At 41.2% G+C, this 16,874-nt stretch overlaps 1 protein-coding gene across 1 annotated transcript; it reads left to right on the forward strand.

The window, feature by feature from the left end:
- The first annotated feature begins 1,477 nt into the window (after positions 1 to 1,477).
- On the forward strand, positions 1,478 to 8,550 carry LOC115476607 (C-X-C motif chemokine 2-like). The gene is made up of 4 exons (XM_030213067.1): positions 1,478 to 1,580; positions 2,409 to 2,535; positions 4,179 to 4,259; positions 7,862 to 8,550. The coding sequence occupies exons 1-4, from the start codon at positions 1,523 to 1,525 to the stop codon at positions 7,875 to 7,877; spliced, it is 282 nt and encodes a 93-aa protein (XP_030068927.1). The 5' UTR covers positions 1,478 to 1,522; the 3' UTR covers positions 7,878 to 8,550.
- The last annotated feature ends 8,324 nt before the right edge of the window (positions 8,551 to 16,874 follow it).

Genomic DNA, 16,874 nt, shown 5'->3' on the forward strand with positions numbered 1-16,874 from the left:
GATGTGCTCTGTAATTTTTGTTTTTAATAATAGCCTCTACCATTTTCCCCGGCACCGACGTCAGACTCACCGGTCTATAATTTCCCGGATCTCCCCTGGAGCCTTTTTTAAAAATGGGCGTTACATTGGCCACCCTCCAATCTTCCGGTACCACGCTCGATTTTAAGGATAAGTTGCATATCACTAGCAGTAGCTCCGCAAGCTCGTTTTTCAGTTCTATCAGTACTCTAGGATGAATACCATCCGGTCCAGGAGATTTGCTACTCTTCAGTTTGCCGAACTGCCCCATTACGTCCTCCAGGTTTACCGTGAAGTCAGTAAGTTTCTCCGACTCGTCCGCTTGAAATACCATTTCCGACACCGGTATCCCACCCAAATCTTCCTCGGTGAAGACCGAAGCAAAGAATTAATTCAGTCTCTCCGCTACGTCTTTGTCTTCCTTGATCGCCTCTTTTACCCCTCGGTCATCCAGCGGCCCAACCGATTCTTTTGCCGGCTTCCTGCTTTTAATATACCGAAAAAATTTTTTACTATGTTTTTTTGCCTCTAATGCTATCTTTTTTTCATACTCCCTCTTGGCCTTCTTAATCTGCGCCTTGCATTTGCTTTGACACTCCTTATGCTGTTTCTTGTTATTTTCAGATGGTTCCTTCTTCCATTTTCTGAAGGCGTTTCTTTTAGCCCTAATAGCTTCCTTCACCTCACTTTTCAACCAGGCCGGGTGTCTTTTGGACAGTCCCCAGAAGTCCCTTTTAACAAAGTTCTACTGTATTTTTAAAACAAATAGGAGGAAATATTTTTTCACTCAAAGAATAGTTAAGCTCTGGAACTTGTTGCCAGAGAAATTGATAACAGTGGTTATCATATCTGGGTTAAAAAAAAAAGGCTTTATACAAGTTTCTGGAGGAAAAGTCCATAGTATGTTATTGAGACAGATATGGGGGAAGCCACTACTTGCCCTAGGATTGGTATCATTGGATGTTGCTACTATTTGGGTTTTTGCCAGGTACTTGTGACTTGGATAGGCCACTGTTGGAAGCAGTCTACTGGGCTAGATGGACCATTGGTCTGACCCAGTATGGTTATTCTTATGTTCATATACATTGGGGAAATCCTGAAAACCCAACTGGGTTGCAGCCCTTGAGGACCAAGGTTGCCCACTCCTGGGCTAGAGGATCCACTCCCTGTGCTCTGACAACAGACACTGAATGAGGGATAAAAAAATTATTTCAAAACAAATCACTCTGCAATTTGTTTTGTAAGTTTGTAAAATGTTACTAAAAGTGCAAAGGTCAAAATATAATTATTAATAGAGAATAACCTCGGAAAATATACATAGAGGGATATTCCACTTTCACATACCTCAAAATTTCCCCGTCAGAAGCTGGTCCAAAATTAGCACCTGATGTCATCAGCAGCCCCTTTCAAAGCGTATTTAAGTAGCTGGCTCTTCAGGCAGCTACTGGCTTATCAAGGCATAACCCTTTAACCAGACGTAAGGTTAAGAGCTCCTCCCAGAAAGATGTTCATCAAACTGATATTTCTTGCACTGCTGGCTATCAACCTGGTTGCTTCAAGGTGTAAGTTTCCTTTATCTTCAGCATTTTTTTAAGCTATGCACCCCTTATATTATATTTGAAAAAATAGCTTAATAGATTAACCAAAAACTAGCACTAAGATAACTGGGCTAAGTGACTTGGAGGAGATATGGAAAGGGGTGGGGGAAGGATGAAAAGTCCCAAGGTAGGTGCAAATTAAGACTCACTGTGCTGGATTCTAATTGAGTTGGAAGCCCTTAGGAACTGGAGGAAATTTCCAGACCCTTCATCCTCCTAAGCAGTCTTGGCACAACGACAGATGCTCTTACAGAAGATGTCTGTGCTCCTCATGTATATTAGATCATCCTGGTGTGGGGTCATTTGGAAAGGCTACAGTGAGGATGTCATCCTGGTGTGGGGTCATTTGGAAAGGCTACAGTGAGGATGTTTGGGTCACACAGCCAACCTGGTGGGGGTGACTCTTTGAATTATCGTGACACCTTGTGCTTAGAAATGGGAGACAAGAGGCACTAGGAACAAATTAGAAAGGGAATACTACACCCTCAGCTACGCAGGATAGAATAAAATGAAGGAAACTGGAAAAAAATGTTTTGGGTGAGGAGTCACAGCTGTGGTTGTCAGGTGGGTTATAGCCTAAGAGGTGTGGATGAGAGTCATTGAGCAGAGGTCTGGATATCTACCTCAGCAAACACCAATGTGCTATGAATGGAAAAGGCAACAGAATTCATTTTCAGATGCTTTTGTTTGAATTCAATCATAACTTGCACCTGGAAGAGTAAGGTTTATATATCTGCTCTTTCAGATGGCATTTCTTGTTTGTACTTGGTTCTAATGGCTTTGGCTTTGCAGCTATAACCATGGATGGAGGCAGATGTTCATGCTACCGCACTGTATCCAAGATTACTTTTCATTCAAGACAAGTCAAGACTATAGAAATTCTTCCTCCATCTGCTTCCTGTGAAAATGTGGAAATAATGTAAGTAGCTTTATTATGACTTTTAGACACTTTACTCAGAGCTGTTGTTTTGGTGTTCATTAACTTTTTAATAACTGATGTTTCAAATATACGTGCAATTTTTTTTTCTGAAACTATTGAAGGGGCTCTTTTACTAAGGTGCAGAGGCATCGTGCGGTAAAATCCCAATGTGTTTACACAAATCATACACAAAAAAATCCAGAATTATTCTCAGAGAGCTGTGTCTGGGAGGCAGAGAGTGGGCATGAAAGCACGAATCGGTTAGTGTAGCCACATTACCACATGCTGACTGATTAGCATATGAGCCCTTTTCACCTACAAAATGTATGCCAGTAAAGGCTCACATGCTAATTTTTGTTAATGGCTGCATATTAATGGCAATATTAGTGCATGGCCATTATTTGGGAAAATGGAAAATCAGACATTTTCCAGCTGTGGTAAAAATGGCCTTAGCACACAGTATAGGCCTGTGTAAGGGCACATTAAGGCCAGTTTTACCATGGCTTAGTAAAAGGGACCCTACGGGATTTATGAAATCATAACTTGGAGAGCTAATGCCAGCCTCCCCCAATCCCATCCTAGTCCAGCCCTGATAGCATTAACAGTCCTTGTTCAGACCCACAGTCCCATTGCTCCAGCAGTACTTCTCTGTTACCTATATGTTAAGCTGGGTTGTTCTTATCATTGTGCTTATTGATATCATAGGAGGGAATTACCAAACCATCCTTTGCCAGAGGATATGGTAACAGCGGTTAGTGTATCTGGGTTTAAAAAGGTTTGGCAAATTCCTAGAGGAAAAGTCCATAGTCTGCTATTCAGACAGACATGGGAAGCAACTGCTTGCCCTGGGATTTGTAGTATGGAATGTTGCTACTCTGAGATTCTGCATGGAATCTTGTCACTCTTTAGAGAATCTTGCTATTCTTTGGGGTTCTACATGGAATGTTGCTACTCTTTGACATTCTGCATGGAATCTTGTCCCTTTAGGATTCCAGAATCTTGCTGTTCTTTGGGGTTCTACATGGAATGTTGCTAACAATTTGGGTTTCTGCCAGGTACTTGTGACCTGGCTTGGCCACTGTTTGGAAAACAGGATACTGGGCTAGATGGACCATTGGTCTGACCCAGTATGGCTACTCTTATATTCTTATGTATATCCCCTTATTCTAGTGCCTTGGGGAAAGAAGAGCGAGGGCAGAAATAGTACAATCTTGACAAGGTATACATTATCCTCATCTTGTGTTTTGTGAAAATGCAGACAAAGGACTTCAGTTGCATAGCAAAGTCATGCAGGAAACACTACAGGGATGACCTGTTAGGTTCCTTTTCTAACCAAAGTGTGACTCAGCTTTGAGTTTACAGATTAAAGACATCCTTTAGCTTAGTCATTTGAGCAACTGTTATTTCTGTGGACACTACAGTGTGTCTTTTATTTGAAGCATTTCAGTTCTTTTTCAGGCCAATCAGAAACACTTAAGAGAAAAAACTTTTTTTTACACTCAACTAGGACAAAATCTAGACCAGGCCAACGTCATGAATTAGACTTAGATAATGGTATAGTTTCAAATGTGTTTTATTAATAGTTAGTGCTCAATTAATAGACAACAGCAATCACCCATCTTCTTGATTTTTTTTTTTTTCAGTGTTAACTTGAAAAATGGCAGACAATTGTGCTTGGATCCCCATGAAGATAAAATCAAGAATATTTTCCGTGAACTCATAAAGTAAGATTTTTACCTCACATTATGATGATTGTTGATTAATTGCAGAAAGATGTCCAAATTTTGGGCCTCATTTTCTAACCTGCATTAACATGTTAATATGTATTTATGAACATTAATAGCATTAAGCTCATTTAATGGAAGTCTCCTTATAGTCAGTGGGAGCTATTTACTAACTAAGGGATCTTTTTATTAAGCTGCGGTAAAAGGGGGCCTGTGCTAGCATCAGCGTGTGTTTTAATACATGCCGAGGGCTTCTTTTACCACAGTGAGTAAAAGGCTGATTTTTGTGCTGGAAAAGAAATGGTCGTGCGGTAAGTGAACCACTTGCTATGCAGCCAGTTTGGGAGGGGGGGGGGGGGGGGAAGCACTTACCGCCACCCATTCAGGTGGTGGTAAGGGCTCCCGCACTAATCTTGGTGATAATCGGGCAACATTTGGCACTGCCCAATTACCACTGGGTAGGCACCGGCACTACAAAACTAGAAAATATATATGTAGCGCCGGAAATGGCGTGCGCTGGGGGGTGGGAACTACCGCTGGGCTCCTGGTGTAGTTCAGGATTGACGCACAGCAAGCCTGATGCTGCTGTGTGCCAGCCCTTACTGAGCTGTGGTAAAAAGTGGCCTTACTGTGCTCTTAGGCGGGTCTTTCCCACACGCTAGGTCCATTTTTACTGTGGCTGTCAAAAAAAAAACACCCTGATTTTCTAGTTTCTGCATTAATGTTGCCATTAGCACATGGCCACTTTTTATAACTGCGTGAGCACTTACCACCACTCATTTTGTAGACAATGAGGGCTCATGTTAGTATCTATACACCAACAGTTAGTGCTCAGTAATGAAGATACACTTTTTGGCACTAAGGTGCACTGAAAAATGGCCTGCGGTATTGTAGACACGTGTTTTGGGTGCACCCCTAATTATTTTTTTAGCGCACCTACAAAAAAAAAGCCTTTTTTTTTTTTTTTCAAAGTGTCCATTTTGGGTCTGAGACCTTACTGCAAGCTATTGACCTAGCGGTAAGGTCTCATGCGGTAATGGTCTACACGTATCAAATGCCACTTGACACGCATAGCTGCCGCACACCATAAAATAACAAATATTTTTCAGACATACGTAGCGGATGCGCGCAAAAATTGAAATTACCGCAAGGGCCAACACAGTAACCAGGCGGTAACTCCAATTTGGCACTCGTTGGGCGCTTGTAGGCACCTATGTGACTTAGTAAAAGGGTCCTTAAATTAGGAAACATTTTTAGCGCATAGTTAGCATGCAAAGATTTCAAACTTACCACAGGATGCCTGAGCGAGTCCCATGGTACTCTATTTTTTGCTGCATTAGGCGTTTGTTAGCTCCTAAGGTAGCTTAGTAAAAGAGCCCCTTAGACTGTAAGCCCTCTGGGCACAGATATCACTTTTATAGCTTTTGGGCTTGCAGGTGGTATATAAGAAATTAAATTTCTAAAAATGTATGCAGATTAGTTAACAGAGGTCAAAGCATAACAATTACATTAATATAGTACATGAGAGCAAAGAAAGACTGAAACGGCCTATTTGGTCTGCCCGGAGGAAGTTAGGGTTATAACTGCATCTCTATGGAGGTTACCCCCTTCCAAATCCCTTTGTTTATATTTATTTTGTTTTTATACACCACTCTTTATCTGAAGACAAACAAACTATTTGCAATCAAACAAAGAGGAAGGAAAGAAATACAATTTATGAAAGGCAAGCGAAGAAAGTACATCAGACTCATCATGCAGGTTACCCCATCTGTTTTTTGAAGTGCAAAAGTGATCTCAGCCCCTCCCCCCAGCATGTAAATGCACATTAGCATGTGAGATCATTTATTACAGGAAGGAGTGTTAGTTGTGTTTTGTTCTGCTCATGGTAATACAGTGCAGGCCATAAAACCAAAAAAAAAACCTGGGACCGTTTTTCAGCTGTGCAAGAAAGTAGCCAGAACACACAGCAAACACACAAGCTAATCACAGTGCCGGCCACTTTCTAGCGCGCCTCGCTGAAAGGACCCATTCGTTTTGGAGCAACTTCATCAGTCGAAACACTATTTTGTAATAGTGACCAGACACAGAACAAACACCCCTCCCCATTCCCGGACATTTCAGGATTTTTTTTCTGTCCTTTCAGATTAAAAATACGGTAAAACAATTTTTGAGCCAGAGAGCCTGTCTGGAGGGTGCCCCATGAGTGAAGCATGGGAGTCCTCCAGTCTGGCAATTGGCAGGGAGTTGGCTAGCAGGGCTAGAAGGGTTAAGGCAAGGTCAAGCGTTAAAGGCACCAGCAGCTTGGCTTCAATAGAGCTGTTTGAAAGTAAGCCAAGCTGCAGGTGAGCAAATTTGGTGGACCCTGACTAAAGAGAGGGCGGGCCGAGGGCAAGAGTACTTAATGGACTGCCTGGGGGGGGGGGGGGGGGGGGGAGCATGGTCTTATCTACAGCTAAGAGGGAGGGTGGAGAACTAGGCTTAGGCTGGTTAGGGTGTGGCATCCATCCTCTGCAGCAGGCAGGACCTGAGCTACAGCCTTGCAGGTTTAAAGGGCTGAGCCAGATGGTAAAGCAAAGGATCGGGTGACCCAGGTGAATATTAGGCATGGAGGGACATGCCAGCACCACAGGCCCTTGCTCAGCTGAGGCAGGGCCAGGGAGACTTTACACCATTTTGCTGAAGTGGCGTGATTTTTGGGGTGCAATATTTGGTTGTGTTCTTTTTGATGGAGCTCAGATTAAGTTGTTTTGTTATATGTTGGTTACATTTCAATTTGTTCACAATAAAGACACTGTGGCCTTTGTTTACACCATTAAGTTGTATGAGTCTTAAGGGGGAAAGAAAGGTGGGATCCCCATCACTTATGGGAAATGCCATTAAAATTCCCAGTGTGTCAAATGAATACACATTCCTAGTTATTTTGCAACTGCACTTTTGCACAGACAACAAAAGCAGTGGAATTATAGCATGCATACCTTCTCCCCTACCAAAACTTGCCTAAAGACCTTTTTTTAATGTGACTAAACATACTTGTGGTGTGAACCCCATGCAGACTTTTTAAATGCTCTGAAGAGGGCATATTATCAAGATAAATATCTTTAAAAAATTGTCCACTTTGCACTTTCACCACATCATCTTGAATAGTATTAAAAAAAAACAAAAGTTGTGGAACTAGACCTATCTACCTTTCTAGAAATTCAAATTTGTCCCAGCAATAACATCTTATGCATGCTGGTTTTAGGTATACAACATATTGGAATTTTTATTTATTTATTTTATTTTTGTTACATTTGTACCCCACACTTTCCCACTCATGGCAGGTTCAATGTGGCTTACATATTATATACAGGTACTTATTTGTACCTGGGGCAATGGAGGGTTAAGTGACTTGCCCAAAGTCACAAGGAGCTGCCTGTGCCTGAAGTGGGAATCGAACTCAGTTTCCCAGGACCAAAGTCCACCACCCTAACCACTAGGCCACTCCTCCACTCTACTACTGGTCTTATATTTTTAATGGACAGTGAAAACAATTATTTCTTTAATTTGGAGATAGTTATACACAGATCAGCAAGTTTAATTGTGCTTTTTATTCTCTTTTACAGCAAGAAAAAAATATGAGAAAAATTAAAAAGGTTCAAGTCCTTTGCAGCCTGTCAAGATGTTTTCTGGGAAAACCATCTAATGCAATACCAAAGTAGGAGAAATGGAAAATTCTGTTTTTAATATAATAGGAAACAGTATTTATTTAACATTGTTAATAGTTTTACATTTTATAATAGATGGTTTAAGAATTTTACATTTTATGGCTAATATATTTCTTAATAAATGAGCATAAATATAACTGATGGACTCATTGATATCTGTATGCAGTGTACTTTCTAAATTAAGAGGTCTTTTACTAATGTGCGCTAACATTTTTAGCTCACACTAAATGCTGAAATGCCCATAGGAATATAATGGATGTCTCAGCGTTTAGCATCATTTTTAGCGTGGAATAAACAAGGAAGAAAAATCCACCTGGGTGGATGGACAACATAGTCCCATGGAATCAAGAAAAAAGTGGGAAGTGGACCAAAAACTTTAGTGATTGGGACAGGTGAATCAGAACCAGATAATTTTTATTAATGACTTGACACAGATCTGTGTTTCGGCCACAGGCCTGCCTCAGGAGTCTAAAAGAATACATAAAAAATTGATGTGAACAGATTATATTTTGCAGTTTATCATCTGTTCACATCATATTTTTTCATTTTGTTTGTTTTAAGCAATTACATTCCTCAACCTCCACTACCCCAGCTGTAAAGGACTCAAATACAAGTCCACATATGCCACCAGCTTCTCCTACATTTGTACGAGAAGTGGCCTAGTGGTTAGGGTGGTGAACTTTGGTCCTGAGGAACTGAGTTCGATTCCCGGCACAGGCAGCTCCTTGTGACTCTGGGCAAGTCACTTAACCCTCCATTGCCCGCCGCATAGAGCCTGCCATGAGTGGGAAAGTGCGGGGTACAAATGTAACTAAAAAAACAAAAACTATGGACCGCATTACCAAAGGCCATAAAAACAACGCAAGATCTGGCTAGCTTCCGAAGGCTACTAAAAACTGTCCTATTCAAGAAGGCATACCACAAACAACCATCATAATTACTAAACAATAAGACTGATCAGAAATGAGACAGAACCGATCTATAATCACTTGACTGGCTAGCCTCACTGCTTTTAATGTACAAACGTTCCACTTCTACCCTAATGTCGAAAATGATCTTTCTATAAATGATGACCCAACATATGTTACAATCTAATCTATTACTTAAGAATCTATTTGCAATAATGTATTCCTCTATCATGTATGTATGTACTTGAACAAAATACCATTTGTAATTCTACTGACCGGAAATGGCAATCGCCACTACGGCAAATGTAAGCCACATTGAGCCTGCAAATTGGTGGGAAAATGTGGGATACAAATGCTACAAATAAATAAATTACACCTGTTTTACATTACATATTTAGTATTTTATTATGTGTATGTTTTACATGTGGATTTTTTAATGTATTCTTTTAGACTCCTGAGGCAGGCCTGTGACTGAAACACAGTTCTGTGTTGAGTCATTAATAAAAATTATCTGGTTTTGATTCAACTGTCCCAGTCTCTGATGTTTTTTGGTCCACTTCCCACTTTTTTTCTGTACTTAGCGTGGAATAAAAACACTAGTGCACCTTAGTAAAAGACCCCCTTATTGTAGCATGCCATAATAAAGAGTGAAATTAATATATCAGGTCACTTAAAAAAAACCCCACACACTTATAATTACTTTTAAGTTATTATAACATAGCATTTGAAAAATGAACATGGCAATTCACAGAACAAAAATATTTTAAGCATTAGTCTAAAAAATTAAAAAATATATATTTTCATTAGTCCATAAGAGGTCCAAGGGGCCCCCTTTTACCAAGCTGTGGTAAAAGGGACCCTGCGTTAGCATCAACAGTTGGATTTGCCAGGTGCAGAGGTCCCCTTTTACTGTAGCAGGTTCAAGGCATTAAAAAGAATGGGAGAAATGGTTGTGTGGTAAGTGAACCAAACCACTTGCTGCATGGCCGTTTCCCAGGGAGCCCCTTAGGCACTAAGGGCCCCTATGCTAATCAGGCAGTAATTGGGCAGCATATGGGGCTGCCTGATTACCGTCAGGTAAATCCCTAGCACTAAAAAATAATAAAAGTATTTTTTTCAGTGACAGAAATGGTATGAAGTGGGGGCAGGCACTACGGAATTAAAAAAAAATGTGGGATAAACATAAAGGAATCCTGTTCAGAAGAAATGGATCCTCAGAAGTTTAGCAGAGATTAGGTGGCAGCACTGGTGGTTAGGAGGCAGGGCTAGTTCTCAGCAGACTTCTACAGTCTGTGCCCTGAAAATGGCAGATACAAATCGAGGTCAGGTATACATATAAAATAGCACATATGAGTTTATCTTGTTGGGCAGACTGGATGGACAGTACAGGTCTTTTTCTGCCATCTCTTACTATGTTACTGCTAGGCTCCTGCAATAGTGCCAAATTGCCGTAGATGGGCCCCTAAATGACATAAAAATTTATCTGCTAGGATAATTCCTTATAACCCACGGAAGATTCAAAACAGCCTCATGTAATAAATTGTGTAGTTGCCTTTGTTTTCCAAACGTGTGTGTGGGCAAAAAAACAAAATAAGCAATAGTTCACAGATGTACAATGGGTGTTCTGTTTGTAAATAGTGTGCAGTCTCTTGAGTGTGCATCAGCAATCAATTTTTGTGGGGGGTTTTTCTGTTCATTTTCATTTGATAACATGCAATGAAATGAGAGAAGCCATTGACATGCATATTATTGCAAACGCATGCCCAGCTCTAGCAGAATTAGTGCCAAAAATCTTAGGGTCCATTTCCTACACCCATTAATAGGTTTTCCCTTGACTTAAGCTTCCATAAAAGTAAAACATTTGCTCTTTTTAAAAAGGGTGCTAGAGCCTGAAAAGCAAGGCCCTTCCCACATATGTAGCACAATACACAAAAAATTGTTTTTGTTTTTTTTTCAAAATCATCCACCCTTATTTTGGGGCAGTAGAACACAGTCATGTTCAATTTAGGGCAGCTGCTCAAGCATGGGCTCTTTAGGCAAGTTTTACATCACCATTAGTACCTGCTGAAGGTAATTTCATTTACACTTGCACAAAGAGACAGAATACAGCAGTGACCTTAAAGCAGTGCTGTCTGACCAGTCCCAGGCTGTGGTGGCAAACGGGCAGAGCTGGTGGAGGTTCCCATCCTGCTGGCTGAACATTAGCACCAGGCTGCAGTGCCAGCCTGAAATTTAAACCGCACTTCCATGTGGGGAGGCAAGGCCAAAAAATATAAGTACTGTAGCAGATGGAAAACCTGGGCCTTGCCTGCAGAACAAATACAGCAACTTGAAGATGTGAATGCTCACAGGAGGCACAGATCTTGGGCTGCCCGCCAACCAAGAGAAAGTATTTGAATGCTGGAGGGCTGTTCTATCTCCAGCAGTCTCAAAATCCCCCCCCCCCCCCCCCCCCCCAGCACACTGCCTTCACTTACACTTTCCTGGGATGATTCAACTGCACCTGTACTAACTCATAAGCCCTCATCTGTTCCTCCTAACACTCAAAGCCCACAATCATTCACTTAGTCCCCCCCCCCCCCCCCCCAATAGATTCTGATGACCCAACTGTATACCTTACCTTGATTTGTACCTGCCTTATTCAGGGCACAGACCGTACAAGTCTGCCCAGCAGTACTTCCCGCCTCCCAACCACCAGTCCCGCCTCCCATCACCGGCTCTGGAACAGACCGTATAAGTCTGCCCTCCACTATCCTCGCCTCCCAACCACCAACCCCTCTTCCCCCCCACCTGCTCCACCACATAAGTAATGCCACACTGGGAAAAGACCAAGGGTCCATCGAGCCCAGCATCCCGTCCACGACAGCGGCCAATCCAGGCCAAGGGCACCTGGCAAGCTTCCCAAACGTACATTCTATACATGTTATTCTTGGAATTGTGGATTTTTCCCAAGTCCACCCAGCAATGGCCTATGGACTTGTCCTCTAGGAAACCTATGCACTTGATCACATCATGCATAACCCCGTATACATTTATTCTTTTGTTCCTCTACCACTTATAATCCCCCCATCCACTCCCTCACTCACAGGTTAAAACTTTGTCATTTCTGTTGCCATCTTATACATTTGGATTCATGCTTGTTAAAATATATGGTTATGGTCTTCCAGTGGCTCAGGTAAAGACAGGCATACCTCCTGGGGAGAGGAAAATTCCAGATGGTAAACACCTTAACCTACTGCTGAAAAAAGGTGAGAGCTAAATCCAATTAAAAAGAGAGAAACAACATTCCCCCCCACCCCCCAAATTCTCTCCACACTAAAGTTACTCCAAGTATTTATAGCAAAAGAGCTCCCTCGTGTGGGAAAATCAATTATACGATATGTGCATTATGCTCATACTGTTCACGTCTCCAAAAGAAGTTCCAGTAAGGATGTTTTCATGTTGCAGAAGCACATGATACACACAGGTCCATGAGAAGCTCAAGCTGTCAGTTTGTAAAGTTTATGTTTATCACATAAGCGTTTTAGGGCATATTTATCCATGCACATGTGAAACTTCAAAAAATGTCATTATCTATATACTAATCCTGATTTCACTCTGTTCATGTGGACACTTACTCACCTTTTTACATTACATTTGCATTTATATTCCACAATTACCTAAAAAGTTCAATGTGGATAATAGTAAAAAATTTTTAAAACAACAATAAAAAGGAAACATTTTATACCTGTTAAGGAGGTTTCAGAGTTCCACCAAAGGAGCCCAGAACTTGGATTTTTTTTTTACTCTTCTGTTAGGTGACGATCACTCACTCCTTCCTTCCTTCCTTTTTAGAAAGTTTACTTCCTCTGTAGCACTTGTATGCTTGCTTGTCAAATTTGCTAATTATTATTATTATCCTGTAGTAAGTACATAAGTACATAAGTAGTGCCATACTGGAAAGACCAAAGGTCCATCTAGCCCAGCATCCTGTCACCGACAGTGGCCAATCCAGGTCAAGGGCACCTGGCACGCTCCCCAAACGTAAAAACATTCCAGACAAGTTATACCTAAAAATGCGGAATTTTTCCAAGTCCATTTAATAGCGGTCTATGGACTTGTCCTTTAGGAATCTATCTAACCCCTTTTTAAACTCCGTCAAGCTAACCGCCCATACCACGTTCTCCGGCAACGAATTCCAGAGTCTAATTACACGTTGGGTGAAGAAAAATTTTCTCCGATTCGTTTTAAATTTACCACACTGTAGCTTCAACTCATGCCCTCTAGTCCTAGTATTTTTGGATAGCGTGAACAGTCGCTTCACATCCACCCGATCCATTCCACTCATTATTTTATACACTTCTATCATATCTCCCCTCAGCCGTCTCTTCTCCAAGCTGAAAAGCCCTAGCCTTCTCAGCCTCTCTTCGTAGGAAAGTCGTCCCATCCCCACTATCATTTTCGTCGCCCTTCGCTGTACCTTTTCCAATTCTACTATATCTTTTTTGAGATACGGAGACCAGTACTGAACACAATACTCCAGGTGCGGTCGCACCATGGAGCGATACAACGGCATTATAACATCCGCACACCTGGACTCCATACCCTTCCTAATAACACCCAACATTCTATTCGCTTTCCTAGCCGCAGCAGCACACTGAGCAGAAGGTTTCAGCGTTTCATCGACGACGACACCCAGATCCCTTTCTTGATCCGTAACTCCTAACGCGGAACCTTGCAAGACGTAGCTATAATTCGGGTTCCTCTTACCCACATGCATCACTTTGCACTTGTCAACATTGAACTTCATCTGCCACTTGCACGCCCATTCTCCCAGTCTCGCAAGGTCCTCCTGTAATCGTTCACATTCCTCCTGCGACTTGACGACCCTGAATAATTTTGTGTCATCGGCGAATTTAATTACCTCACTAGTTATTCCCATCTCTAGGTCATTTATAAATACATTAAAAAGCAACGGACCCAGCACAGACCCCTGCGGGACCCCACTAACTACCCTCCTCCACTGAGAATACTGGCCACGCAATCCTACTCTCTGCTTCCTATCTTTCAACCAGTTCTTAATCCATAATAATACCCTACCTCCGATTCCATGACTCTGCAATTTCTTCAGGAGTCTTTCGTGCGGCACTTTGTCAAACGCCTTCTGAAAATCCAGATATACAATATCAACCGGCTCCCCATTGTCCACATGTTTGCTTACCCCCTCAAAAAAATGCATTAGATTGGTGAGGCAAGACTTCCCTTCACTAAATCCGTGCTGACTTTGTCTCATCAGTCCATGTTTATGTATATGCTCTGCAATTTTATTCTTAATAATAGCCTCCACCATCTTGCCCGGCACCTTGCATAGTCCTTTCTTTGTAGACAGCCTCACCTGAACCATTACAGGCAAGATAGTATATGTCATACCTCTGTAGCCCAGGGGTTCTCAACCCAATCCTCAGGGCACATCTTGCCAGTCAGGTTTTCAGGATATCCACAATGAAAATGCAGGAGAGAGATCTGCATGCAAATCTCTCATGCATATTAATTGTCGATATCCTGAAAACCTAACTGGCTAGGAGTGTCCCGAGGACTGGGTTGAGAACCCCTGCTGTAGCAAAACCTAGGGGTGTTATGTTCAGTTATAGAATATTTAGATGGGCAGGCTGTAACTTCAAACAAAAATACGTAGCATGGTGATGGAGGGCAGCTTTGCTGCCTCAGAAGTTGAATGGCTATCATTGATGGATCCATGAATTCTGAATAATTTCAGGAAATTCTAGAAGAGAACATAAGCTCATCTCTGAGATAAAAGTAAGCCAAATGTAGGTCTCACAAGATAACAACCTTAAACATGAAAAGTAAATCAATCACAGAATGACTTGAACAATCCAAAAATTATTTAGGCAAAGTCTAGCCCTAAGTCCTACTGAAATGTGGCAAATCCTGTAACAAGCAGGTCATCTTAGGGAACTATTGATCATCACAGAGTTGAAACAGCTCTGCACGGAAGTATAGTGATATGAGAGGCTGATCAACAGTTACAGGAAACATTCAGCTGGAAATGTTTCAGTTACTGAAAGTTTTCTTCTATGAGTAAACATGTGAAGCTAAGGGCCTATTTACTAAACCACATTAGGTATTTAGTGTCATTTAAAAACATTTAACACTATATAAAATGTTTATACAGCACGCCAACATAGAAATTCAATATTAGGAGCATGAAGGGGCCCAGGAGTACAGTTAAAACAGGTGTTAAGGTATGTCATCTGCTACATCTCCACCTTTTGCCATTAACTGCATTACACAATTAGCAGCTGTACTATTAATATATGACAGCAATCATTCAGGTGCCAAGATTGCTCTCAACATTTATACAGGGATTCTTCAGCTACCGCATGTCAACTTTTACAGTTAAGAAATATTAACTGTAAAACCTTAGCATTGTTTAGTAATTTGGTCTCTTGTTCCAACTTTTTGTGGAATATGCAATCAAAATACCTTTATGTGTCAGCTGTTTATTGAAGGGGTTTAATTCTTCACTCATCAAGGATTTAGATTAGGATCTAATTATGCTAGGAAGTTCATACACTTTTTTTCCTCAGCACCCTAGTTTGCTTCCTAAATCAGCATTCTATTTTTAGTATCCTCTGTTTATATGTTAACTTCCCCATACTGTCTAATCCTGGCTCTTATAGGCCATAAACTCTTAACCATAAACCGAGTCCACACAAGGCTCTGACTCCAGCTGATTTATCATAGAATGATAGCTCTGAGACATCAATGTTTTTGATAGCTGGAACCTCCATCCTTTCAAACTGGCATTTGTTACCGCTAACCACTGAACTATATCTAAGGATATTCCCTGAGAGATTGATGACAAAAGGGAATATTTGGCCATTGCAGAAGTTATCTGTTGATTTGGTTTCCTGCTCTAGTGACCCAACTCAAACAGTGATGAAAGTTGAAGTGACATTCTGTTTTTCATCCCTTTCATTACAGTGGAGCACCGTTAGTATGCGGTGTTCGGGAGGCATGGCTACATAACCACTATCAGTACGCTTAGTTCTGGAGCAATACTATAGCGTCAAAGACTAAATGTGAAAAATGTTATTTACAGCACTGCATGTATTTCTGCATCATCTACAAAACACAAAATAAAGTACCTGTAATGTGTTGTACAGCTATTGCTCATTTTTAAAAAATTGGTAATCGTTAGCTGTTTTAGGTTAGATACTTTTTTCTTGCAAAAATCAGTCATTCAACTAAGATGCATGAGTTCTAAAGGCTCAGCGGCATGTTCCTCCATAAATCTGATAGTCAAGAGCAGCAATTGCTTCAGCAGGCATTAATTTTCTTAGTCGGCACATCATCATCTTCATGTGAAATTCCATGGCATTTCTTGAAGCTATTTATGTAAAATAGACAAAATATTGTCTATTTAGATTGTAAGCTCTTTGAGCAGGGACCGTCTTTCTTCTGTTTGTACTGCGCTGCATACACTTTGTAGCGCTCTAGAAATGTTTAGTAGTAGTAGTATGTAACCTCTGCTAGCAGAATATTCATGCCCAATCGATTGTCCAAATTTTTCCACTTGTGCTTGAGTATTGGGCCACTAAGAGGTGTTCCTTTATCTCATTCTTCTGCAACCCATGTGTGTAGTGATTTGTCAAGCTCAGATTTGGTTGCCCAACGCACATGCTTTTGTTTTGAGTCCTTCTGAAGTTTCAATATTTTTAATGAAGTCACGTAGCTTTGCTTCATTTCCAAGCCAGCCTCTGAGTGTTGTTTCTGAAATTGAGGTCCTTCGCTATTTTAGCTTGCGACTCTCCTTTGATTACTCTATCCACCGCTGATAATTTTTCATTGACTGAGTAGTGGCGCTTATGCTTCTTTAAATCCATACTGAATACAAAATATTCTGTATAAAGCAAAAAGTAGATAGAAATACATCTCACCTCTGTCACACTTGGCCTGGAAAGGAAGATTGGTGTAGCTACCGCCAGGTCATTTCCAATACA

Source organism: Microcaecilia unicolor, chromosome 8 (genome assembly GCF_901765095.1).
Source record: "Microcaecilia unicolor chromosome 8, aMicUni1.1, whole genome shotgun sequence".
Lineage (NCBI taxonomy): Eukaryota > Metazoa > Chordata > Amphibia > Gymnophiona > Siphonopidae > Microcaecilia > Microcaecilia unicolor.

Bases quoted from the DNA above. Each gene is read 5' to 3' on its own strand.
- LOC115476607 (XM_030213067.1), top strand. From the start codon at position 1,523: ATGTTCATCAAACTGATATTTCTTGCACTGCTGGCTATCAACCTGGTT. The intron at 1,581-2,408 runs GTAAGTTTCCTT...TTGGCTTTGCAG, and splicing joins CAACCTGGTTGCTTCAAGGT to CTATAACCATGGATGGAGGC. The intron at 2,536-4,178 runs GTAAGTAGCTTT...TTTTTTTTTCAG, and splicing joins TGTGAAAATGTGGAAATAAT to TGTTAACTTGAAAAATGGCA.